At 52.5% G+C, this 27,026-nt stretch overlaps 1 protein-coding gene and 1 non-coding gene across 6 annotated transcripts in view; both read right to left on the bottom strand.

The window, feature by feature from the left end:
• The window catches only part of RNF220 (ring finger protein 220), a 219,409-nt gene that overhangs the window by 15,886 nt on the left and 176,497 nt on the right, over positions 1-27,026 (bottom strand). For 4 of the 5 annotated variants that reach the window (XM_059374518.1, XM_059374519.1, XM_059374521.1 and 1 more), the window contains exons 2-5: positions 19,184-19,316; positions 11,155-11,200; positions 7,673-7,774; positions 3,104-3,146 (exon numbers count right to left, since the gene is read on the bottom strand). In XM_059374518.1, coding sequence (XP_059230501.1) covers positions 3,104-3,146; positions 7,673-7,774; positions 11,155-11,200; positions 19,184-19,316 — 324 coding nt within the window. Of the gene's footprint in view, positions 1-3,103; positions 3,147-3,293; positions 3,531-7,672; positions 7,775-11,154; positions 11,201-19,183; positions 19,317-27,026 lie in introns of those variants that run through there. The other variant, XM_059374523.1, reaches the window with a different exon arrangement.
• On the bottom strand, positions 315-426 carry LOC132002343 (U6 spliceosomal RNA). Its single transcript, XR_009399834.1, has one exon. It is a non-coding gene; the product is annotated as a U6 spliceosomal RNA (small nuclear RNA).

Below are 27,026 nucleotides of genomic sequence, written 5' to 3'. Positions count from 1 at the left end.
AGTGTCTACTCTTTGGCCACAGATGGCTCAAGTTCAACCCATACCTTCCTACCTGTAGTGCTTAGTAAGTCCAATGAGCAAAGACTCGAAAAGTTGCTAAGTACCTGCCCAGAAGGCCAAGACCGTGGGTTCTCTTAGCAAACATCTCTTGGCTAGAACCCAAGGTCCCTGCCAGAGGGCCAATTTGTCCTGCTGTTCACTCATCAGCTAAAACCCCTTTTGTTCCTATGCCAAGGGCCCTGAGGCACTGCCCTTAGTGTCCTACCTAGAATCTCTCAGAACAATTTTCTCTCATGTCCACTGGTCCCATTAAAAAAAATTTTTTTTTGTGGAATGCTTCATAAATTTGCATATCAGCCTTGTTTCGGGGCCTTACTAATCTCTGTATCGTTCCAATTTTAGTATATGTGCTGATGAAGAAAGCAATTTACTGGTCCCATTTTACAGAAGAGGAGACTGAGGCCCAATCATAAAGGTATAGAGGATCTGAGTCAGAGAGCCCAGGGTACCTTGAGAGGACAGCCTTCACTATGCCTACCCAAGCCTGTTCTATCATTTCTAATCAGTGCAGGGGGCTGGCAGGCCCCCAGGCAGACGGCTGCCTGCCATGCTGTCCCACAGGGGCTCAATTCCAAAGTGCACACTGTAAGCCCCCAGCACTGCTAATTAATGCTGAGAGATGCAATCATTTCTAATTAGCTCACTAATCCCTCTCTGCAGCCCTCCTGTCACTGAAGCAGGAAGGGGTCAAAACAAGGGACTGCCACCCTTCCCACGCAATAGCAGGAGGAGAGATAGCCACTCTGAGATCAGACTGACTGGGGGCTGTGGGAGCCAGCCAGGGAGAACAAGGTTCCCACTGCCAGGCCAGGAAGAACTTTCTCATGGATATTGACCCTGGTGGGAAGCTCTTGAATGCAGTATTGGGAGGGGGACACAGGTGAAAGCTGATGTTCCAACTTAAAGCTTCAGCTGTGTATTAGGCTCAGCATCAAATACCTTACACAAAGTAACTCATTTAATTCTATGTTCAACCTAAAGCAAGGCTGCATTATCCATTTTAACAGAAGTCACTTAAGACTCAGAGAGAACAAGGCACTTGCTCAAGTAGCTAAAAAGTGGCAAAGAGAGGAGAAGTCATGCCTGACTCCACAGGGAGATTGCTCTTCCGTCCTGAGTACCACACCCACCCCGACTGATTGCAGCAACGAAGACTGATCCCGGAGTATGCTAGGGCACTAAGAATATGCACATATACCTCTTGCCTGTTCGGAGGCAGGGAACCACTCCAACTCCAAAATAGTTGCTCTAGAAAGACCCAAACCAAGTGGAAAGCCATCACCCCACCAGAGATGGCATGGAGTTTGAGAAATCTTGATCTGTAGCCTGGCCTGTATCTTCACTTTCCTGTGCTCTCTCTACAGGAGAGGGGACTATGTTCTAGTATCCACCTTAATTTTATAGACAAAGATCTAGATCCCTTTGCCTTAACTGTCCTAACACTTGGTATTTCAGGCCTGAGCCACCTTTGCACCCTGCATCAAGGGCTGGGATGGAGAAGGGATGGTAGACATCAGAAGGGCAAGGGGCCCTAATGGTTCTTGAAGCCCATAAGGAGCAGTGTGCCAATACGAAGGGCCTATGACAGACACAACTGAATAAAGAAATGAATCTTACAGATCTGCCAAGAAGAGCATGATACTGGGCACTGTTCTTGCCCAAGCCACCCAGGACAGAAGATCCTGTATAATCCCAGGAAAGCACCTGATGGGCTGAACAGCATCTGAAGATTCTCAGATAAGCAAGCAGGTTTGGTTTAACTTGCAATTCATCAGGTGCCTGGGTGGCTCAGTCACTGTGCGCCTGCCTTCTGCTCGGGTCATGATCCCGGAGTCATGGGATTGGGCCCTACATTGGTCTCCCTGCTCTGAGTCTGTTTCTCTCTCCCTCTCCCCACTGTTCCCCCTGCTGTGCTGCCTAATAAATAAATAAAATCTTAAAAAAAAAAAAAAAGGTAACTCACCATTCATCTTTTAAGTCCTGAACTAAGCTTACTAAAGTGTGGGCAGGGAAAGGTCTGTGTTTGTGTAAGGAAGCAGCAAGACAGGGTCACAGAAGCACAGGTTTTGGAGGTAAACTTCAGTTTAAATCATGGTTCAGTTACATCCCAGCTGCACGATTTTAAACAAATCACCTTTATCTCTCACAGCCTCAGTTTCCTTATCTACAAAATGTGTTACCACCTTCTCAGAAGTGTTATGATAATGATGATTAACATGGTGTCTGCCTATGATGAACGCTTTCCTTTTCCTGATCAGGGCTCAGCCAGGCAGCAGAACCCAAGTGGCAGGAGTTGAGGATCTTGAATGGCCACAGCCTCACTCACTCACCAGCTGGCCCAGAGACCCTAAGCCCCTTATAGCCAACACCCAGACATACCACACCCTAGTCAGCACAAAAAGCTAGGTTCATCCAATTGTGTTCAGCAATAGTAATGCTCCAGAGGTTTGAATTCAAAGGGGGGGGGGCACCAGATAGTGCATACATGATGTGCTTTCAGAGAAGGCCTCTAAGAGCTGTCGAGCCCACGCTGATCACCTTTGTGAAATGTGGGCCGACTGATAACTCAAAGAGCCCTGGGATGAGTTAGTTCCTGTTGCCGTGGGAACTCCAGATCTCACTGCATTGTCAAGTCTCAGCAGAGAGGCTGTATTCACACTACTGGGCACTGATTAAAAACTGGAAGAAAAACATTCTCAGCGCCCTGCCGGCTTGTACAGTGAGGTCCCAGCAGTTTGCAAATTCAAAGCTGAGCTCCCGAGTGGAATTGTGTAGCTTGTTCCTCATTCTCTGGTACTTATTGCCCACCAGGGTTCTTGAAGGCCTTCAGAGAGGCGTGGGCAAGAACTGGAACCATAACCTCCATTAGACAGACGGGGAAACTGAGGGCGGCAGCCCTGGTTAGCACAATCTCAGGCGCTGTGACTGCGACGAAGCCAAATGGCCCCAATATCGAAGAGACCCAGGCAAGCCTGGAGCTTCAGGCAGTGAGGGAGGGAGGAGGCCGGGGGTGGGGCGGAGGGAGGGGCCGGGCAAGACTCACCATTCAGTCGGGTTTGCCGGTTGGCTCGCACTCGCAGGAAGGTCTGGGAAAAGATCACGGACAGAAGCAGGGCGGGGGGGAAAAGAGAGGAAGAAAAGCGTCAGGCACAGCCTGAAGCCCTGGCCCCCGCCCCAGCGCTGGACCCCGGTCCCGGCCTGCCCCGCCCCAAACAGCCCGTAAACAAACCTACTTCCTCCCTCCCGCCGGCCCCCCTGCTCCGCCGGCCGCTCCGGGCCCTCGGCATAGCCGCCGGGGGATGCTCTAACGGGACCCCGTGGCCGCCGCACGGTGCCGCCCCAACCCCGGTCTCCGGCGCTCCGGGCCCTGCGGCCGCCTGGCCGGCGAGGGCGGCGATGCGGGCGGATTCCCCCCGGCTGCCCGGCGGCGGCGGCACCTCAGCTCCCACCGGCGGCGGCGGCCATGTTGGCCCTGATCACGTGACCCGCTGCCGTCGCGCGCCGGGGTGAAAGTTCACGATGGGGGGGGCGGCGGCCGGACCAGGACCAGGACCAGGAAACGGCTGCTCGTACTCCGGTAGTAACCGGCTGGGGCCGCCTTGGGGTCCCTCCCACCTTCCGCAAAGCCAACCCGTCCGAGTTTTAGCGACTGCCGGGTCCTCCCACCGCGGCCCATTCCCCTTTGCCAGCGCGGGTCTCCTTCCGCCCCAGAGCCTCGATCCGGCCCCGGGTCCCGGACCCCGCCTCCCGCGCGGCCAGCTCTTTGCTGGGGAGGAGGCGTCCGGATTCCCCGTCTCTGGGCGATCCCATTGAATGTCCCAAACTGTCCCTCCCCCACCCCCACACCCACCCCCCAGCCTTTCTGTAATCCCGTTATTAGAGGATTCCCATTTCAGCTGTCTGGAGGTTTCGTAGGCACCGCACGCCAATGCGGCCAACGCGGAACTCGACATCCCCAAACAGCCGCTTTCCACTGGGGTGCTCGGTTTGGAAGTGGATGCCACCATCCACTCAAGTGGAAACTGGGAGAGGTGTCTTAGGCTCCGCCCTCCTTCATTCCTCACACTCAGTCCAACTTTAGATGCCACAGGGTCTATATTTAAAGGACTCTTTAATGTTCCCATCTCCATCTCTGTGTATCTCCTACTCAACTTTCCAGGCCTAAGCAAAAATATCTTTTCCTCCCGTTAGAGTACTTCCATCTCTATCTTCATTGTAGCTCATACAAATTCTTATGGTGGACTGACCACTCCAGGGTTGGGGCCAAGTGTCAGTCATATGGGTGAACCCAGGACCCTGCGTAGCGCTTGGCATGGCCTGTTTCTTCAGTGGCTACACCTGCCTTGGATGTCACTGCTCTAGGTCATAATCTTGTGAGTTCTCAAAATTTGTCTCTCATCTGGCCTTCTGGTCTTCAGTTTCTCTCTCTGCGACCCATCCTTAAGACTACACAGAATGTGATCTTTGTATTGTACAAAATTGACCCCCATTTATTTAAATCCTTCGATGGTTCTCAACCTAGAAGATTTGCAGCATGGCATACAGGCCTCTTCAGACTCTTCTACTACTTTTGCTCTCTCCCTTTGCCATCTTGGCACTCTACCTTTGGAGGGCTAATGGTAGTTCTTTGAGCACTCTGTGCCCTGGACTCTGGGCTAGATTATCCTCCATGCTTCCATATCTGCTGCTTGGTTGAGGGTTGTTCACCCTTCAGGACTCTAGGAAGGCTTCACTTTTCCCCAAAGGTTGGGTTAGTTGCCTCTTCTGAATTTTCACCATCCCTTGGCTCCCCTCTGATCTTGTATATTGTGATTATTTACATGTGTGTCCCTGCTACTGGGGGTGGGATTGTCTCTATCCAGTCACCCAGCACAGGGTCTAGCATGTAGGACATATCAGTGAGAAGGGGAAAAGGAGATTTATAAAGGGAAGCCCCTGAGTCCAGTGCAGGGCTGGGAAACAAGGATTCGGGGCCAGACAGAGTACAGTTCAAATTCTGACTCTGTTACTCATAATTTATCGGTTCCAAAAAAAGGTCATATCCCCTCTCTAGGCCTGTTTCCTTAGCAATAAATTGGGGGCAACAAATCCTAGCCTGCACAGTTGCTATGAGGGTAAAATGAGGTCATGGTTAAGGGGGTTAGGTAATCCAGTGGGGGCTAAGTATATAGGAATCCAAACCAGAAACCAGTACCCCATGCTTTCAAGACCTAGTTTGATGATTTAAAAAACAAAAACAAAAACCAAAAACAAACCATAAAAATTGACCAACTAGTACATGCCAGGCGTTGTGTAAGGATCAGGAGATGGGGGCGCCTGGTTGGCTCAGTGGTTAAGCCGCTGCCTTCGGCTCAGGTCATGATCTCAGGGTCCTGGGATCGAGTCCCACATCGGGCTCTCTGCTCAGCAGGGAGCCTGCTTCCCTCTCTCTCTCTCTCTGCCTGCCTCTCCAACTACTTGTGATCTCTGTCAAATAAATAAATAAAATCTTTAAAAAAAAAAAAAAAAAAAAAAAAAAAAAAAAGGATCAGGAGATGGAATACCTAGCTAGTCCTTGGAGTACTTTCAGCGTCACATTCTACCAGTTTCTCTTGTATTTTACATGCTAACAAAACTGAACAGCTAGCATGTCCCTAAGTACATCATTTTGTGTTACATCTCTATGCCCTTTGCACACAGGGTTGCCTTGAAATGGCAGACCTTCCTTGTCCACCAAAGTGAACTCCTACTTGTCCGTGTTCAGTTGTTAACCTCCTCTGTGAAGCTTGTTCTGATTTGCCCCTCTTTATGCTGTGCTGTCCCAGAAACTTACTTAACTGTCACAGCACTTAAACCACTGGCTATAATTATTTATTTGCAAATCCAATCCCTTGAAGGCAAGGACACTGGGGTGAGCATGTTTGAGTATAAGAAGGGAGTAAAGAAGGATGAGACAAGGACCTTGCCTTGGAGGAACTCCCAGTCTAGTGAAACAGTCATGCTCGTTGTGAGAGATTAAATATGGCCACCGTTCTCTGTGGTTCCTTCTGTCAAGAGGTGCATTTCTTCATCCCTTGATTATGGCTTAGCCTTGTGACTTGTTTTGCCAAATTGATGTATGAGTTCCAGAGTCTAGGCCTCAAGAGACTTTGCAGTTTTGGTCTTTGCCTTCTTGGTATGACACTGCCCTGAGGCTTCCAAGGAAGGAAGCTGATCTAACCTATTGGAGGATAAGAGGTACATGGAAGAGAACCGAGGCATCCTGATCTCCCAGAATGAGAGTCTTTTCAGCCTAGTCAATCCTCCAGCTGAATGAGCTACATAAATGAGAAAAGGCCCAGTCAACTGAAAAAAAAACCATGAGAAACAGCACATTGTGTTAAGTCACTAAGTTCTGAGATAGCATGTTATATGTCAGTAAATAATGGAAGCATAGCTAAACAGGTGATCACAATATAGGATGGTAAGGGCAATCATAAGGATATACAGGGATCATGAGAAGAGATAGCTAATCCAGAAAGGCTTCCTGGAGGAGATGGTATTTGGGCAGAATATTGAAGGATAAATAGAAATGTGACACGGTGGGGTAAAATAGTCCCATTAGAAGAAACCACATGTGTAAAAGTGTGCAGACAAGAAAGGAATGGCACGGACATGGAGGGAGTGATTGGCATTAATTCTGTGCTAATAGCCCATAGGGTTCATGGAGGGCAGGTATTCATTAGGAATGGCAGCTGGAGATCGGGGTTGAAACTAAATCACAGAAAACCTCAGTGCCAGGCCTTAGCATGCCATGCCTATGCCTGATGGTAGTTCTTTTCCTAGTTCGGCAGGTGCTGAGGCTGACTGCTGTGTAGGATATCCCCTAAGGACAGGGCTCTGTCCATCCCTTTCGAGTGGAACTCTTGGTGCAGAGCCTTGTCTCCCTATCACACCAGAATTCCCTGGGGTTGGGTCATTTCTCCACTTACACTAGGGTTATTGGGTGAGAGCAGTGTTTCCAGGGGCTGGACTGGGCTGACTCTCTAGAACCAAGGTTTATGAGAGTGAGGATTCCTCCTCAAGGCTGGCACTTTGGACTATGCAGTTTGAGTCCCATATAGAGTTATAGAATCCCTATAGAGCTAGGATGTTACCTTCAGGTCCCCTCTTGCTGTGATCTCTTGGGACTGTGTGATTACTCCCTTCCTGTTTGCCCAAGGCACTCAGGGGCCACATCTGTCTGACTCTCTCGGGTTTGATACCAAGGTTTGGCAGGATTGAATCATTTGCTCAGGGGATCCTGGTTTTGAAGTCTGAAGTCTTCAGGGGATTTGGGGCTAGGTCTCAGGGCCCCCAGGAAACGAAACCACATAGGATTCCTCTTGATGAACAGGATGCTTTAGATGTGCTCAGAGCCCACCAGAACCCAGGTGACCTTGGCATCACTCCTTAAAACCCATCTGTCGAAGGCCCATTCCCCGACACCTGTTCCTTCTGGGTCCGGTTAGGGGCACTGGATGCAGAGCGAGCCAAATACAGTTCAGGCTTCTCTTCTCTCCTCCCAAGGATGGGAGGAGTTGGCACCAGGCAGCCCCCTCTAAGCTTTCATCCACGGGGGCTTTCTTCTGACGCTCACCCAGTCCCTCCTCACCTGGTATCTGTCTGAGTGGTGCAGGTCATCGGTAGTGGAGGAGTGTGGGGACGCTGTTGGGGACTCTCCTTCTCTCTTGATGGAAGCAGACAACAGGAGGGACTGGAAGAAGAGAAAGGACATGTAGCCTCGGGCCAAATGAGACCTGCAGTCAGTCAGTCCCCTAGAGTTCCCAGTCCACCAGAGCTTTGGGGAGAGGGGCAGAGAGGAAGGCTGAGGGATAGTCTCAGAAGGCAGGCAGGCATTGGGGCCCTGGGGTGTGGCTGTGGGAGACCATGGCTTGATTCTAGGAAGGCGTAGAGACCTCCAAGGGGGTCCAAAGCTCCCAGACCCCAGGTAATCTCTGCCCCAGTGGGGCAGGATGCCTTGCCCTCCCCTAATAGGCTGAGATGATACATGTTTTGTGTTCCCATAGCAAGTAGAGACTCTGGGACCCCCCTTCTGGGGGGTTGGGGGTAAAGCCACACACCTGCAGCCCTGTCTGCCCCTAATACAGGCTGATGGCAGCCCAGCTATGGAGACAGTAAATTAAATAGTATGTATGAGTTTCCCACATGCAGCTAGGGATGTACGCCGGGTCCATTTATCCCAGCGCTGCGGCAGTGACCCCAGCAAGAACCCCAGCACAACTAACCCCCCCACATCAATCCTGTGCGGCCTCTCCTACATGCGCCCGCAGTTTAGATTAATAAACTGTCTGCTTTACATTGTGTGCGAGCGCCACAATTCTAAATACCACATGGCACGTTCAGCGGGCTCTTGCCGGCTCTTGCCAAGGCCTGTTCAGCTGCAAACGGGGCTTGGGCGGGGGGCCTAGAGGCCTGCAAGCGATCTCGACTTCCTTCCCCCACCCTCTCCAGCCTGCACAGCTCTGGGCCGGAAGCATACAATTCCCTAGGAGGCCTCCCCAGCCTAGAAACCATGCCAAATCGCCAGTGACAGCCCAAAGAAAGCAATTTGGGAAAGATGGAGCAGCCATTTATCCTTCATCTCCGACCGAGCCTTAGGATGTGACCTGCATGTGGTGGCCAAGCTGCACATCCTCAGGCAAGGGCCCTGGGAGGGGAGGGGCGCCTGCTGGCCTGGCAGGGTGCCCTGACTCAGCCTCTCCCCAAGGAGCTGGTGGAGGAAAGAGCCCGGGAAGGGCCTGCCACTTGGAGCCCTTTCTTCGCCCAGCCAAGGCCTGGTGCCGACTGCGGTGGGCTTTTGGGCAATGTCCTTCTCCTTCTCTGGTCCCAGGGAGGACGCTGAGGAGGGGAAACGATGTGGGGGTCCCTGCCCCCCGCCACGAGAAAGCTCGTTCTTGTGTGCTTTCTCTCTCTCTCATTCTCTCTAGGTTAGAAGCCCTGAGAGGCCCAGCATTACACCTGGGGCAAGCAGAATAAAAAAAGGTCACTGGTGCTTTTTAAACATGGACCAAAAAGCAGTAAAATGTGTTTTGAAAAAAAAATCCCAGCATTAAATCATGACTTTTTGCCTGGCTCTTCGCCTCATTAAAAGTGGCCTTTTGGAAGGTAAAATTATCATTGTAAGCGATAAGATCTTTAAGAAAATAATTCACGGCTTCTTCACCCTTTAATATGATAGCCGCCACCGGCTAATTTTTTTCTTAATGGCAATGAGGCCATCAATCTTGTCTAAGGCCCCCTCGCCCTCTCCCCCTCCTCCCCCCCTCCTTCTCCCTGTCCTCTCAGTCTCTGGCTTGAACCTTCTACCTCACGCCTCTTCTACCCGTGGCCTGCTTCCCTAAAGCCTCAGCCACAGGCAGGGGACAGACCCTGCAATGGTCAGCTTTGGGGGTGTGAGCATGAACCTGGGAGCGGGCAAATAGGGGTCCTCGCCTCGGAGACTGATTATCAACACTCCCGTGTCGATGGTGGCAGGATCCACGCATGTTTTAAGACTTCCCGTGTGAATGTTCTGAGCTCCGTTGTGTGTGCGTCTGCATCTGTGCGGGGCCAGGTATGGACATGGATAGCAACTGTGTTCATCCTTAGAGCGCTGGCCTCTCCCGGGCCCAGGGCCCAGCCCTGGCAGCTGGGCTCAAGTGCCAGGTGTCAGCGGCCGGCCTGTCTTCCTTAACCAGAACCACTGAGTGCTAGAGGCCAGGCCAAGCCTCACGAGTGTGGCTCCCCACCTGCACGGTCCACAGCTGCATGGCAAGCCCCACCTTTTCTCTTTAGAGCCAGGAAGCTTTGCTTACTTGGACAGAGCCTACATTAGTCTCTGCCCCACCTCTGCCCAACTTTCTGTGGCCAGTGATTTCCTGAATAAAGGTGCAAAATCCGCTCCCACCCTCTCTGAGGCCTCCAGGGCCAACCCTTACAGGTAACCTTATCACTCTGGCTCCTTTTCTCCAAACTGCCAGATGTCCCCAGTGCCTTTAAGACTTCTCAATGTAGTGGCTCCCTTCTCCAGACTTGCTCTCTTCAAGTGCTGACCAACCCATATGTTTTGGAACTTTTCTTCCCTTAGAGTCTAGGGTACCAGGCTCTCTTGGGCCCCTCCTAACTTGTGACTCTTTCTCCTTTGCCCCCTTTCCTGGTGCCTGTACCTTATCTTGACCCCCCCGCCATGCAGGGGTCCCCAGATTCTCATCTTGGCTTTTGCTCTAATTTCTTTGTGCATGCCTCCAGACTGCATCATTTCTGAAGCTTTAACCCTCACTCCCCATTCCCTATAAAAAGGACCATGGATTCCTGTCTTTATGAATCATTTTGAGAACTCGTAAGGAAAGAGTTGCCTTACGGAGGGTGAGAAAGGGGACAGTCAGTGAGTAGGGTCTAGTCCTCCTCCCCAGGCCCCCACTCCCTCAAAATGATCACCTTTGGGGAAGCAGTACCATCTGCCTCTGGGGCCACCTATGGGAGTTCTTGGTACAAATCATGTCATTGTGTGAGGCCTCTCTGGCCCCTCCTTCAAGCCAGCTACTTGCCATTCATTTTTCCCTTTCTGCGTCTGATACTCTCAAACTTCTCTCCCACACTATCTGTTTGGAGGGGGTAGACTGTCCCCCCAGAAGAACCCAACATCCTCCCTGGCTCCCTGCTGCCCTCAGGACAAAGTACACACACACACACACACACCCAGGGCCTGGCTTCTAAGGCCTTTGTGCGCAGTCTTGACCTGTACTTCAGTATTTTTCTTTACCTGCTATAGCTCACCTTCCTCCTTTGAGTCTTAGTGTCTGAGCACCCCCATGTCCCCAGGTCATTCTTTAGCTTTGACCCCTGTCCCGGCTGGAAGAGGAAGAAGTCAGATGAACATACTCTGGCTCACACTCAGACTACATACACATGCACACACACACAGGCGCACACACACACGCTTAAGCACACAGGGCAGCCTTTGGCCTCAGGCTGACAACCAAACCCTGGAGACAGTTGGGGATCCAGGAAGAGCTCCTTTTCCTCAAGAGGAATCAATAATGGGGAGGCCTAGGTTAGGATGGGTAGGAGGAAAACACACAATTGTCCACCTACCTTGGGGGTGCCTGGAGCCATGGCATCCTTCAGAAGGGAATTCTTGCTGCCAAGAAAGAAGAGAACAGAGTGACCATCCCACTTACCCAGGGCGTGCAAGAGAAGAATAGCAAGAAGACCCCAAAGAGAGAAGGCACGGCCAGCTTAGCCCAGCCCTGTGCAGCCAGGCTCTACCAAGGCCACTCGACCCCAGCTGGCCCTGACTAGCTCAGCCTCCATCAGGCACCAGTGGCAGGAGCTGGCTCCTGGGAGGAGGACAGAGACACTAGACCCATGGGCTCCCTCATGAATCTGAGGAAAGGGGCTTTACCTGCCTCCTGGTATCAGCCCCGAGGATTCTGCATTCCCAGATGCCCCCTTCCCTCCACCTTCTGTCCCCAGCCTGCTCCTAGCTCCTATGGGATTGGGGTGATGGAGCTGACATGGCTCTTGTCAATTCTCCCTCCAACATGCTGCAAACTGCGTTAGGCCAGGAATGATCTCCCCCTGATTCAATTTGTCAGCCCCAGGCCCTCCGGCATCGGGCGCGGCAGGCGGGCGGGAGCTGGGCCCTGAAATATGGTGGGCGGCTCAGAGCAGGCGGGGGCGGGGGCGGGAGGTGATGGATGGGCTGTGGGGGAGGCGAGGACTGTGTTTAATAACAAAATTGGTATGCAAGGCCACATCCAGCGCTAAGCATGAGTGATCCAGAGCCACAAAGTATTACAAATCCCTGCTAAACAGATGCTGACAATGGAACAAGACGTATCAAATCAGATCCACTTCAGAAACATTAATATCCCTGTTCCTGTCCCTCCCTCCCTGCTGCCCCCACTGTGCTCACCACATCTGTGCTCCCACATTCACGCACGTGCACTCACACACACATACAAATACATGCACACAGAGGCGCTGTCTGATACGTGCAGGAGACAAGACATAGCCCATTGACATAGGGCCCCTGCACAGGCGCGTGAAAGCTGTGCAGGTAGAACACACACACAGGGCTATTCGTGAGGCACAAAAGACACACACACCCACACCCGAGGCACACGTGGACTCACAGGGCAGGGCATGGACCCAGGGGACACCCACAGGGTCAGACACAGACACACCCAGTGTGTGAGCCAAGGCTTAGGCAGATTCAGATAAAGGCATCCGTTGTCCCCCCGGGGACGTTTGGCAATGTCAGGAGACCCTTCTGATCGTCACCACTGGGGGCAGGGAGTTTGCTACTGGCATCTGGTGGGTGGAGGATATGAACCATCCTACAACATATGGGACAGCCCCTCACAGCAAGGAATTATCTGGCTCCAAATATCCATAGGGCTGAGGTTGAGAAACCCTGGCCTAGAGGCAAAGACACACATATCCACTGTCCATAATTCTGTCCACAGTCACGAGGCTCAAACACATAAAAAAAAGATCCATTCACAACAGTCCCCCCGACCTGGGTGAAGAGCTGCTCAGGCGCCAACATCCACAGAAATACATGCGTAGATGCAGACTCCCACGTGCTCAGATACGCACCCACACATGCAGACACATGTGGACGCACACCCACACGGATACACACATCACCGTGTGGAGGCCACCAGGCTCAGGGAGAGCGCGAGCCCAAGGTCTGAGTGTAAACACAGCGCTGTCTGCCCCTGTGATCACATGGTGCGGGCATCATAGACTGCGCAGGACAGCCAGACCAGGTTCCACTCAGTTCCATTGGGTTCTCGAACAGTCCCTGAACTCCTGCTCCCCGCCAGGCCCTGAGCTAGGCAATGGGGATACGGAGAGGAGACAGAGCTTCTCTTGAGGAGCAACTAGTTGGCAACTTTATGATTTTGAGCTTTCCCTCACTCCGTCAACAAGGACTGACATCCCGTTGCACCTGCGTCTGGACAGGTCCAGAAATGAGGCATCTACTGAAGCCGGAAATGAGGCATCTGGTAATGAGGCATCTGTAGATGCTAGAAACGAGGCATTTACCCTGTTCTCACTGGACCCCTGGCCTGAGGTCTGAGCTTTGTCTGGACAGGATCAGGTTGGGACAGAAAAGGAAAGAGTGAGCAATGATCATGCACCAATCACATGGGACGGGCCTGGCAGGTATGGGCCAGGCGCTCCATATGTGTTCTCAGTTTAATCATCACAAAAAGTTTGCAAAGGACATGAACAGAGGGTAAATGATATACCCCTGTGTTCACACAGGCCATGCAGGGTTTAGGGATTTGAGTTTCGGTCGGACCAGAGTCCAAAGTGCTGCCTTTCCATTGCTCACACTGCTTCCCTGAAGATACTCAGGGGTAGGCTGGAGGACAGAGTTCTTGGAGTTCTTTTTCTCCCTCTACTCGGGGAACATCCCACTGACGCCGGGCTTTAGTTTACTCTGCTGGTGAGCAGAAGTAAAGACATCTAGGGTGAGAATGTCCAGACTCTCCCTTTGCCAATACTCTTCCTTTTCCCTTAAGTTGGGCTGGTCCTGCCTCAGGCTCCTTCCCTCTCTTGGAGCAAGCGCGCCTACCCCACACCACCTTTCTTCCAACAACCTGATTATCTCAGGCTTCCCGAGTGAGCCCGGTCCCCCAGGAACAGGAGTCTGGTGAAAAGCCTGCCACTGAGAAAGGGGGAGGTCCGAGCCTCAGAGCTACAGGCAGACAGGCTCCTGCCCAGCCCACCAGCTCCCCTGCCTTCAGTCCCTCCCTGTTTCCACAGCCCGCCCCCAACGATTTCCTCCCTTCTCAGTCACTCGCTGCCTAGTGATCCATGGGTTTTAAATTATAACTGGGACCCAGGAAACGCGTTCCTAAGTACAATATTCATGGGCTGGGCTGACACTTTTAATTAAGGTGATTTACACTGAATTATCCTTGGAAATAAAGAAATGGTGTGCTGCCCGGGAATAAACCATCATCACCAGCCGCCTTTGTAAGTTACACTTCGTTTTAATCTATTTGGGGAATTGTTTATCTAGTTCATTACCCAACCAAACACCGAGGCCGGCCTTAAATAAGGCTTAAGTGGGGGTGGGGGCATGGCCATCTCCATACCCTGCCTCTCTAGAGTCACCCAGCCTCCCTGTGGCTCCTCTCAGCACTTTGAAAGCACTGACCAGAGAGCTGGCTTCCCATCCTAGACGCCAGATCTCAACGTGACTTTGGAAGCCTCCCAGGAAAGGTCCCGAGGCTCAGGCCTCTCCAAACCACGCCTCACTCGCAGCGCCAGGCCATATCTCCAAGTCTAGGGCTCTTTCCTTTCTCTGGATGGAAACTCCTGCCCGGGGGCTTCAGAGAAGTCTGCGGGCCACTCCCCACCACCCTGCAATCTTCAGCCCCCACCCCCAGAGTGTTGCTGCCTGCCTGTCTGTCTGCACGCATACAATCTCTACCCCATCACCATCCCGGAGACATCTGAGGCTTAGCATGCCCAGAGTCCTGTCCGTTGTCTCCTCCTTTCCTCAGAAACTTGCTTCTCTGCCATCAACAGCTTTCTGATCACCCAGTCAGAAAGTTCTTCCTAGTAAGTACCCTGTGGGTAATCACCTAAGTTCTCTTGCTTCTTCCTCCACCAGTCTCTCAGCATTCCATCTTCTCCGATCCCAAAGCCACTGCCATTGTCCCAGGTCAGTGGGTCAGCTCATTATCTGTCCCTTGGACCCTTGGCCAACCTCCTCACTTGCCTCCCTGCTTCCACCCGTAGTTCACGCTCCACACCAGCCTCCAGAGTGCTTCTCCCGCACTAATGAAAGTTGGTCAAGTTTCCTGTGGCTCATCAATATTCTGACTCCCCTACTACCTCCAGGACAGCCCTCCAGGCCTACAGACTGTCCTTACTGGAACTTTGCCCTCCTTGCTCTACCTAGCCGAGTCCTGGGGTCTGTTTGTGCTTCTGGGCAGGACTGAGAAAGGGGAGGCTGGTCTGAAGGAGGGTGTGCGTGCACAGCCTGATCTCAGATGTGAAAGTACTTTGAAATGTAGATGTGCTTTGCCAACAGGAGTTCTGACTCTTCTTCCTGTAAGGCATCTGTGTGCCCACGTACCTGTGGGAATGAGCACATGTGTGTGAGCATATCTATGTGTGCTGGAATGTGGGGGTGTATGGGTGCCTGTATGTCATGGACATGTTCGCCTGTGTCTGTGGGAACGAGCCAGCCCTAGTTTGGGTGCTGGGAGGTCCCTGCTTCTCTGTGTGAGTCCTCAGGTGGGTCTGAAATAGTGGCTTCCTGGGGGTGGGGAGCGGTTGCTAGGGGGGAAGTTTGCTGCTCTGTGCTGTTGGGCAAAGGGAGGCAGAGGGCACAACACCAGGCTCATCCTGAAGAACTTCTGGGGGAGCAGCCATTTGACCGGGACAGGGGAGGCATCCCAGGGGATGGACAGGCACCCTGCAGTGGCATCCACACACTCGGCAGCTGACTACGCCTTCGGAGGGGTGGGAGAGCAGAGGCAAAGGCAGGGCAAGAGAAGGAAGTGGGAAGTTGGAGGAAAGAGGAGAAAGAGGGGGGCAGGGAGAAGGGAGCATGGCGTGGAAGGGAAAGAAGAGGACTGGAGAGCTGGAGAGGAAGGCTCTGGCCACATACCAGGGATGGGGGATGCCCTCCTTCCACCCGTGCCCAGGCACAGTCAAGCTCTGCCCTCCTGCAGGACTCAGTTTCCCCATCTGCAAAATGGCTGGTCAAAGGTCACATTCAGCTCAGGGAGCGGCTGGTAGGGAGAGAGGAGGGAGGAGTCTTAGGAGCCCAGGTGCCACATCTTTTCCCCACTTCTCTGCTCTCCTCCAGCCTCCCAAAGAGAGGGCAGGGGCGGGGCAAGGGCAGCCAAGGCTGGGGCCCTCCCCGCGCGCTACCCGCGCTCCGCGGCGCCCTCAGCCCGGAGGGAGCTGACACACTCCTTGGGAATTTATCACGCACCCAATTACAATGTTAATTGGCAAGTTCCTGAAATCAATTAATTCGCAAATTTTTTCCAATTAAAAATCCAGATAAATCACGAGGGCGGTGGCGGCCGGTCCAGCCTGCAGTCCGGTGGGCGCAGCGGCCGCAGGGAGGGGAGGGCGGGAGAGGGGAGGGGAGGGGGCGGCGGGCGCGGCTGCCCTTGAACGCCTTTGCCGGCCGGTCGGACTGTCAGCGCGCCGGGCGCGGCGGGGCCGAGACAGATAAAACCATCGACCCGTCGCCGCCAGCGCTTCGGCTTTATCGATCCGACGGGAATTTCACTTGCTGTGCAGATCCCGCTGTCCGGCTGTCAGACACCGGGTGGAGGGGGGGCGTGCCAGGGGTTAGGGGGTGCGGGGCTGGGCCTGGACGTGAGGGGCACAGAAGTGGGGGACGCAAGACACAGCCGTGAGGGGCGGAGCCGATGTGGGGGCTCTGGGTGGGGGAAACAGACGTGGGGGTAAGGCAGTGGAAGTAGGGGGTGCCCCAAGAAAATATGGGGGGGGGGGGGTTGGTGCAGGATCCTGGCTGAGGGGCACTTCTGTGAGTAGATGTGGATGCCCTGGGCAGTGCAGGGGTGGAGCCACAGGGACTAGGCTGTTCTGTGGCCCCCCATTGAGGAGGCAGAAAGAGAGCTTGGGCCCCCATTTTCCAGATCCTTAGGGATCCACAGCTTTTACAGAGGGCCGCAGGTCCCTCCACACACCTCTGCCTCTATTCTCCCTTCTTACTGAGGGGAAGGCCTCTATAGGAAGCAAATCACCCAGTAGCCCTCCCAGACAGCCAAGAACTCAACCTGGTGGAAAGGTATGTCTTTCCCCCACCGTGCCCCTTTTAGGCTGGTCCCAGGTGTGTGTGTGTGGGGGGGTGGGCGGGGGAGGTCAGGGGTGTCTGTGTATGCCAGGAGCAGTTAAGAGCATGGCACTACAGTCGAGTGCTTGGATTTGAATCTTATCGTTACCACTTGATGGGCTGTGCAACCTTAGAGAAGTGACTTAGCCCCTCTGTTCCTCAGTTTCCCCATCTGTAAAATGGAATTAATAATTTTTTATTACCTATCCTAGAGAGTTGTTGTGAAGATTAAATACATCAGTGCAATGTAGAGAACTTGGCATGTAGAGAGTGTTCAAACAGGGTTATTATTTTTATCATTTCTATAGTCTCCTATGCTAGTTTTAAGTATTCTCACAAATTCTTCGACAGTCCTCCTGTCAAGACGTAGTGCTTATAGAGTTTAATTCTCTCTTGAGTGGGGTCTGGACTTGGTGACTTGTTTCTAATGGAGAGAATGGAATACACTGGAAGCAATAGCATATGACTTCTGAAACTGGATCGTATAAGGCATTGTGGCTTCCTCCTGAGTCTCTGGGATCACTTCCTCTGCGGGAAGTCAGCAGCCATGTCAGAGGGAAACTCAAGCCGTCCCATGGAGATACCCATGTGTGTACGAACCATCTGGAAATGGTTCCCGAAGTCACTGGCAGACCTTCGGATGACTGCAGCCTTGCTCACGTCCTAACTGCAGCCTCACAAGAGACTGAGCCAGAAGACACAACTACCCAACCAAGCTGTTCCTGAACTGATGGTCCACAGACACTGTGGATAATAAATGTTTGTTGTTTCAAGCCACTGGGTTTGAGGGTAATTTGTAACACAGCAACAGATACCTAATACTTCTTCCTTCAAAATTCAGTTCAGGCCGCCCTTCCCATAGGAGGTCTTCTCTCCTCCATGCTGGGGTTCATGCTTTCTCCGTGCTCCACGATTCTTCCCATAGAGCAGCCTCTACCCCTCCTTGTTTCTCTGGCCCTGCTCCCCTTACTCTCATGCAATGAGAGAGACGGACCAGTTCCGGCTTACCTCTGGGTCTCCTGCACCCCTCAAGGGGGATTAGGATTAGGAGGAAGATCAGTCAAGTCTGATGACTTGGACTGAAGGAGGGGGTGGAGTGGGGCGGGGTTGGGAATGGTGGGGCAGGCTGTTCCCCTCTGGGTGACGTATCTTCCAGAGTGGGCGGCAACGGCCAACGTCTCCTCTCCCACGTGCTCTCCTATAATATGACCTTTCCACTCCCCCATCAAAAGCTGGGGTATATGTCTGTTCCCCTTCAGTCTGGCTGGGCTGATTCTGCCTCGACCAACAGAGAACAGTGGAAGTGGCGTTAAGTGACTTTCGAGGCTAGGTTGTAAAAGGGGATCCAGCTTCCATCTCGTGGACTGGAACATTTGCTTTAGGGCCCTAACCTGCCCCATACGGAGTCCAGCTACCTGGAGGTTGCCAGGCTATGAGCAGGCCCAGGCCACGTAGGGAAGCCAAGTGGAGGTGCCTGGGTCATAGCTCCAGCGGAGGTCCCAGCTGATAGCCAAAATCCGTCACCAGACATGTGAATCAAGGGGGCTCCAGACGATCCTAGCTCCCAGCCATTGAGTCTTCCCAGCCCGGGCCCCAGACATCGTAGAGCAACACAAGTCATCCCCTCCACGCTCTGTCTGAATTCCTGAACCCACAGTTCCTTGAGTATAAGGAAATGGTTGCTTTAAGTTACTAAGATTTGGGGTAATTTGTTACACCCCTGCTCTGTCCCTTTGATAACCCGGCTGACCTATAGGGCGCTCCCTTTTGTCCCTCAGACAGGGAGAAGGGAGGGAGGATGGAGAGGTTAGGGGAGGACACACACCTGAGCCCATTCTTGATTGTCACCTTTTTGACCTTGAGATTCACCGAGAAGGTAGTGCCTATGCCCCTGGATGTCAGCACAAGGCCACATGGCTGGTCAGGCCTCCAGGCCCTGTCCCTGCTTCTGCTACCCTACCCTGAGGCTTAGCATGGCAGGGCAAGGCCCGTGGCAATGGCTCATCCCTTTCCAGCTCCTTTTATGCCCTTTTGAGGTTGAGGCCTAAAGAGGGGTCACCCTCTTCCCATCCCCAAAAATATAGCAAGGAGGGAAAGGCATCACCATTTGCCTGGAGGGTCCGAGGACTGAAAGCCGAGTAGAGGAGAGTAATAGGAGGGCCTTGCCTTCTACCTAGAGCTGGGGACTGGGCCAGGCAGCTGTTCCCAGGACCTGATATCTACAACCGAGAGTGGAATCATCTGGCAGGCAGGCTCCCCCAGTTGCTGGCTTACCTGGCAGGCAGCTGGGCCAGCTGTTCCAGTTCTTGTTCCATATGCTCCTGCAACTCACTGGGCCTTAGCAGCACCTGGCAGATGGGGCAGATAGGGGCCTGGCTGTCAAACAACGCTGCTGCCTTTTTCTTACCTGGGGAGGGAAGAAGAAGAGACAGATGGATAAGCTGGGCTAGTCTGTGGACGGAAACCGAGAGTCCCAATCCTCCAGCCCAAGCCTGCTGCCTCCCAGGGCTTCCTGGCCCTAGAGGAGGGTTGAGTCTGAGGGTCTCAGAGACCATGATCATTCGTTCAGTCTTCTGTGTGGCTCATGGCCATGAATGGCATCTTCTTAACCGGCTGCCCCTCTGGGAAATCTATCAGGACACAATCAATGTTCTGTGCAATCAAAGCTGGATCACTCCATTTCATACAGGTTAGGGAAGGTCTTGGTGTAATCATACCATCACCCAGAATATCCAGCGCCCCCTCTGTCTCTCCTTTCCTCACTGCCTTCATAGTCTCCAAATCTGGAGAAGGAAGAAAAGAGGGAGAGAGGGGATTCATCCCTGCAGCCAATCAACAAACCCTGTCTGAGGGCTGGTCTGCTCTGAACCAGCCACAGAGTATAATCAGATCTAGTCCCTGCCCTTGAGGCCCTCACAGTCGAGTGGGAATGACCAGAAAGGACTCATGTGACTTCTGGGGTAGCATTCTCTCCCAGTTCCTCACTTTCCCAGGATTCTGCCCACAGACTCTCTCCTTTCCCTATTCGGCACGCTGAATGATCTTCTTCCTTCTTACAGCCCTAATTCCCATCTGTGCCCTGCAGACTCCAGAATCTGTGTTTCTGCCCTAGATCCTTCCCTGGTTCTCTCAGCCTCTGTATCCAAACGCCTAATGGGCTTCAATGTCTGGATGTTCCCCCAAGAATCTGAAAGTCAATGATCAAAAACAGGTCCCTCAGCTTCTTTACCCCTTTCCAAACTGCTCGCCTTCAGCAGTGCTCATCTTAGTTAATGACACCAGCACTCGTCTTGTGACCCAAGCCAGGAAACTTCGCCTCCTCCGAGGTCCCTTCCTCGCTTTACTATCCCTTCTATGTTCATTTAACCACCAGGTCCTGTCCGTTCTGCTTCTTCAGTATTCCTGGAATCTATAGTCTCTCTGTTTGGGTCTCACTACCTCTCACGTGGATAAACTCATTGGCCCCTTGTAAACCTAATAGATTCTGGGTTTCTTCCTCCCAAATTGTATGGGAATACGAGTGGGTATTGTGCTGGCTTATGCAGGCTTGGGGGCCAGCTGGGAGCCTGCACTCTGTCCCCACTGTGTCCCAACTCTGTCACTATTTCTGTTGCCAATGGAGACCAGAACACACTATTCTAGGAAGGAGGCTGAACTTGCCTAGTGCATGCCTCTTGGGGAGCCTAAACCCTTTCCCTGTCACTCTCACCACCCAGTGCTCCTCTGCCCTCTGCTTAAGGCATGGGGTAGAGCGGGCCTATTCATCCAGAAACATTCTTGCTATCCACGTAAATGCCAACTGTGGAGAGTACTTCAGCTTTAGCCAAGATCTTTCCTCCTGCTTCTTCTTCCCACTGTTGCCCAGAGAGGGTCAGAATTGGCTTGCAGAGAGATAAAGGTCATGCCAGTAATGACCAAGGTGATTGAGTTGGGTTGCCAGATTAAATAGAAGATGCTCAATTATAGGGCGCCTGGGTGGGTTAAAGCCTCTGCCTTTGGCGCAGGTCATGATCTTGGGGTCCTGGGATCGAGCCCCGCATCAGGCTCTCTGCTCGGCGGGGAGCCTGCTTCCCCTCTCTCTCTCTGCCTGCCTCTCTGACTACTTGTGATCTCTGTCTGTCGAATAAATAAATACAATTTTTTAAAAAAGATACTCAATTACATTTGAATTTCAGGTAAACAATGAACACTTTTTTTTTTAGTATAAGTACATCCCAAATACTGCATGGCATATACTGATACTAAAAGTTACTCATTATTTTTCCAAAAATCAAATTTACCTGGAGGTCATATATTTTTATTTGCTAACTCTAGCAACCCCATGTCTGAAGGAGCTCCCAGTTCAGGCTAAGCACAGGAACTTCGCTTTGAGGTTGAGTATGGTCCCAGCTCTCCTGGATGCCTAGACTGAGTCATCTCAGAGCTCAAAGAAAGCAGTAGTTCATTCTGGGTGTGTGTTTTGAGGAGTGAAAAAAGAAAAGTCTTCACCAAAGAAATGAAATATAAGTTGCACCTTAGAAGTGTTTCAAGGAGAATGGAAACAAATGAATGAGTTGTGAGTTTCCTGTGGGCAGTGGTCATTTCTTATCCAACTTGATATTTACAGACAATTGAAAACAGACCTGATGTTGACTAGATGTGCAGTAATGAAGCAAAGGAGAGGAAATGAGGAAGGGAAAGGCTGTAGGAAAAAGAGCGGATCATCTTAGAAGCTAGATGACTTTTCGCAGAGCTGGGAGGTCCACTGTGGAGGCTTGGCATGTGCCCAGGGTGGGGGTAGGTGTGGCTCTAGTCTGTGTGGTTAAGTCTCTGAGGAGGGGAAGAGGCCCTATTGATCATGTGCCTTGCTGGTTAAGCCTCAGATGCTCAGAGGACAGCTGGAAGGCAGTTCTGAGTCTAAGAAGCAGATGTGGCCTGGTCTGGAAGATGGGAGATGAGGATTCTAGTCTCAGCTCTGCCTTGAACTTCATTCGGCCTGAGAATCTCAGAGGTGAGTGAGACCCTAGGAGTTCTGCAGGCCCATTACCTTTGTTTTACAGGTGGGGAAACCAAGGCTCTAACTGGATAGTGATCCCTGTACTCAGATCATGATCTCTACACTTCATTCACTTATTCACTTAGCAAACATTTATGAAACAATTATTTTACTTCAGGGATTATTCTAGGAGAAACTGGAGTTCAGGGATAAATAAAACACATGCTTGGCCTGAAGGAGATCACAAAATAAGAGGAAAGCTGAAGAAGGGTCAGTGGGTCCAGTCAGGGCTGAGGGAGGTGGAAACAGGTGCTCCACGGTGGAGGCTGGAGGGGCCGGAGGGTGGTTGGGAGAGTCCAGGGGGAGGCAGTGCCTGATGGAAGACATAAGGGGTGAATCAGGGAGAACTGACAAGGCTTTTGAAATGGATCATTGAAGCAAGGCCTGGGGCAGAACTGGGGGAAATGGTAAGGGAGGAGACCTGACAAAGAGGAGGATCCAGGGCATGGGGTCTGAGCTGAGATGGAAATATCAGGGTTTCTGCCCCTTTAAGCCTGGGCCACCAACTCTGGCTCCTAGGGATTTCTAGAGCCCAGAATTTTCCCTCCAAGGTTGGGACCAGGAATCAGCAGTCCTATAGAGTTGTTCTTAGTTCATCTGCTTTGCTGCCACAGAGATCTACTTTTCTGAGCTTGGCCTCGGTTTCCCCATCAGGACAATGGGCCCTCTTCCTGGCTCTAGCTTTAGGAATAGCATTGACAGTGATCAGCCAAGGGGCCCTGAAGCCTATGCCCTCCATCCCACCCCCCATTTTCTCAGGGGTTAGAGTGGCAGGTGTCAGCCTGGCCATGGGCCCCCTGCTTCCCCTCCCCCGCTGTGTTCCCTATAATTTTATATTGAGACCTGTGGTCATGACGTGGGTTTTACTGCACTAACGACATGGCCTGCCCAGGTTTAATGACAAAATCCATACTCTGGCCCTGGGCCTGCTCCTCGTTTGCATAATTCCCAGAATACAGCTCCCTGAAGCTTTTGACCTGGGCCATTACAGTGGCCGTAAAACGGGCCATAAAACCGCTGGGAATGGCCAAGAGGAGGGGGCTGTGGTCTTGTGGGGGGTGGGAATGAAGTCCTCAACCCCCTACTCTTCCTAGACCAGAGTAGGCATCCTGGCCCTTATCTTCCACAGTTCCCAGAATTATGAAAGTCCTTCTCAGGCTGGAGAGACCTCTGGAAATCCCTAGTATAGCTGCCCATCTGATGTAGGAATCCCTTCTCCAACGCCAATGCCAGCATCACAGGCAGGCAGACCAAGCCCTCCAGAGAAAGGCTGTCAGAAGGCATCTGCTCCTTGAGCATCCCTCACTCCTGCCCCGCCCTCCTCAACTCCCCCTCCAGCTACCCAGGCCCTTTGCCACAGGTGGGTCCAGGTCATGCTGGCCTAGGCTGAATTTTGTCCCTCTTCAGGAAGCCTAGCTCCACAGGGAGGTCAGGAGGCAGGCTGAGCAGCCTAGTGGGTAGACGCGGGAAGCATGAGGGGCTGGGGACAGGGACTGGGACGGGCTGTCAGTGCTAAAGATGATGAATGGGGGAGGTGAGGCAGGAGGCCCGGTGTTATCGGCGGCGGATGGCGGCGCGGGCCGCTCGCCGCTCCTGTTAATCCCCGGGCGCTGCCTCAGCCCTTGCACTGATAACGAGGAAATGGGACTGACAACAATTTTTAGCTGAGAGATTCTTCACCAAAATGCCAGGCGGCCCGAGGTCTGACAGCGCCTGATTGAGTGTGTGAGTGTGTGGGGGGAACGCCCGCGGCCCCCTCCCCTCCCATGCAAAGATGGATCGCTCATTCCGCCTCCCGTCCACATTCATTACCGCACCTCCCTCCCGCCCCCGCCCCGCGCGCCTGCCACCGCCACTTGCCCGCCTGCCGCAGGTATCCCCCGAAGCAGGAGGAGGGCAGGGAGCAGTGGGGCCCCGACCCTGTCCTCAGCCTGCCGCAGGGCACCTCGAGCTCCAAGGGCCAGAGGCGATGACAGCATCGATCTCCCTAGCTGTGTGACCTCCATAAGGACCCCCCACCCCCCTGCGCGTTCTGAGCTGCTTGGAACAGCACCCCACCCACAACGGTGAGGCTCCACCGGGAAGGGACCGGCCGCAGGCTGTGAAGCCTGCTAGGCATGCCGAGGAGAGCCGAGCGCTCCCGCCAAGTAGGCTTTTCCTTGCCCGGCCAGGCTCCAACCGGTCGCGCCCCGAGGCCTCCCGGCCTCGGGCACCTGGGGTCCCAGATCAGCCCTCTGCTGCCCCCCTCTGTTGGGAAGTGCTGACCATTGGGAGCAGGAACTCCAGGGCCGGGCAAAGCCGCTCCTCCTCTGCCAACTTCCATAGTGAAGCCTGGCCTTAGGACTGGACGCTGGGGGCTGAGGGCTCATTGAGAGGGAAAGCCCTCCCTTCCTAGGTCACTAACCCACATCCGACCCTGCGACGCCCCGCCCAGCGATGGCTTTTCCGGGTTGGCTTCTTTGGTTGTGTCCTAGTTCTGTCGCTTGTGGGTTCCATGCTTGGCTCTCTGTTTAAGCAGCAAGACCCGTCTTCACGATCTTTTCTCTGCAGACCACAAGTCAGGGCTTGACTGCCCAGTGTCTGATGTAGAAAGGTGGAAGGTTAAATAAGAGTGAGGCATGGCAACTAATGGGGCATGGCAACACAAGCTGGGCCTTTTGAGAGAATGTGTGTGTGTACAGGTGTGTGTTTGTGCATACAAACGTGTGTGTCCCACCCTCCCCTTCACCGAACCCCCAGGAGAAAGGCTTCCATTTCTTGGTGAGCAAGACACAGAGGAGCCTTCAAGCAGAATTCAATAGATTTGTGTCTTACCCCTGTGAGACCTTGGGCCAATCACCTAACACTACTGAGCTTTGGCTTTTCTCATGCAAAACAGGTATAATAATATATAACTCCCACGACCTTGGTGAAGATTCCATTAAACCAGGGCTCGGTACGAAGTGATGAGTCATTATCATCTCTAGTGTGTCGCTAGCACAGTTTGTTGCTTGTGCCTGTATCTGTCCCCTTCTGACACCAGCCTGGCTTTGCCCTCTATCTGGCCTTCTTCCCTGCCATGGTCAAGATTGTGTACCATTCCCTAGGTACCCTGGCCCTGGCCTCTCTGGCCTCCATGGAGGTCCTTCTTCCTAACCATGCATACCCATCTATCTGTTGATTGGTTTGCATGCCAGCGTATCCATCGGTCCATCCACCTAACCATTTATCCATTATCTGCGTATTAATAAAAATAACGTTTTATTGAGTGTTATTGTACATTAGGCTGTAGGTTTAATGTTGTGCTTGTGCCTATTTTATCCCATCTCATATCTTTACAACAGTCCTGTGATGTAGATATTATTGGAATCACACTGATGAGGAAAATGGGGTTCGGAACAACGAAAGACAGAGCTAGAAGGTTTTAGAGCAGGATTTCAGTTCAGGGCCGTCCAACTCCAAAGCTAGTGCTCCTCACCACTGCATGATACCCAGCTACTTACCTACCTATCAACTCACCTACGCCATAATTCAATAATAGTCAACCAATGTCAGTTGGATGCTGACAGTGAGCCCACTTTTGTACCCATGCCATGTAGTAATGAACAAGACAGGTGCATTCTCTGCTCTCAAGGAGCTTGGGAACTGACTGCAGATAGGGACCTGAAACACACATCCCCAGAGTGGTTTTAGAAAAAGGGAAGTACATGGAGCCGTGGGAGTGAATTAGCTGGCCTGGGAGGGGAAGGCAATGATATTCGAGCAAAGGTGTGAGGGATGAGGGGGAACCAGCCAGGCAATGATTGTGGGGAAGTGATGTTCTAGGTACAAAACAGCATTCTGAAGGTCCAGAAGAGGAGAAGGACCAACTGAGGAGCTGGAAGGTGTGCAGTGTGCCTGCAGCCGAGTGAGTGAGGGGCTGAGGGTTGAGATATAATGAGAGAGAGGCCAGATCCTGGACTGCTTTTTAATTACATTAAGGATTTTTTTTTTTTTTTAAACGTACAGGAGGGTTTTAAGCAGGAGAGAGACATATCAGGCTTGCACTTAAAAAGATCATTCTAACTGCAGAGAATGGTCTGACGGGGTGAAGTAGAGAGCGCAGGAAGGCTGCTTTGAAGGTGATCTCACTGACTCAGGTGGAATACTGTGGTGCCTTGTTGGAGGGCGATGGTGGTGATGATGGTGTTGGTGATGGAGGTGAGCAGAAGGGAATGGGTTGGACATGGTGGGTAAAGGACTGAAAGGAGCCAAGGGTGAGTCCAAGGTTTCTGGCTTGAGCAACAGGAGGACGAGCAGCTGGCTTGGTGAGGAAGCAAATGAGTTCAACGTTGGATGTGGTGCTTAGCTTGAGGACGCCTTAGCAGACGTCCATTTGAAAATGTTTGCCAGGTACTCTGTGGGAGCCAGAGCCAGAATGACAGAGCTGGAGACGCTGGCATAGAGGTAAGAGCTGAAGTTACCAAGGCATTCTCTGTGCCAGGCACAATGTCTGGCATATGGTAAATAGTCAGTACATATTTACAGAATGAATGAACCGGTTAAGGAAGTTGAGTGTAGGTGAGATCGGCCAGGGAGCAAGTACACAGAAAGAAGAGGCTGGAACAGACCCTGAATAACTCCGACAGGTGGAGAAAGTTTAAGTCATCAAGGACCGAGAACTGTCAAGAGGACGACGAAAACAAGAGTGATGTCATCAAAGCCTAGAAGGAAAGAGTGTTGAGGAGGGGGTGTCATCGGTAGGGTCACATGCTGCCGAGAGGTCAAGAACATAAGGCGTGAAGAGAGTCCCCTCCACCCATTATATCTACAATACAGCCGTCTACCCCCACTTCATCCATCCGTCACCATCCAGACCACCTAATTACTCATCCTGCCCCCTCTTGCTCTTTCCCTTTCTCCGTCTCCTCCCTCCAGAAAACCGTGATTGGCGCCTCTGTCGAGCGTGGGACAGGAAGAGTTAACATGCTGACAGATGGCATTTTTTACCTTCAGTCAATATGAACAAGGCCCCAAGACTATGATTCCAAACATCTGGATTTCATCAATATGTGATCTGTCATCGTATATTGGCATTCCCCAGTCCCCGCGCCAGAGCAATGC

Source organism: Mustela nigripes, chromosome 14 (genome assembly GCF_022355385.1).
Source record: "Mustela nigripes isolate SB6536 chromosome 14, MUSNIG.SB6536, whole genome shotgun sequence".
NCBI lineage: Eukaryota > Metazoa > Chordata > Mammalia > Carnivora > Mustelidae > Mustela > Mustela nigripes.
This window is presented reverse-complemented; position numbering and strand designations above follow the sequence as displayed.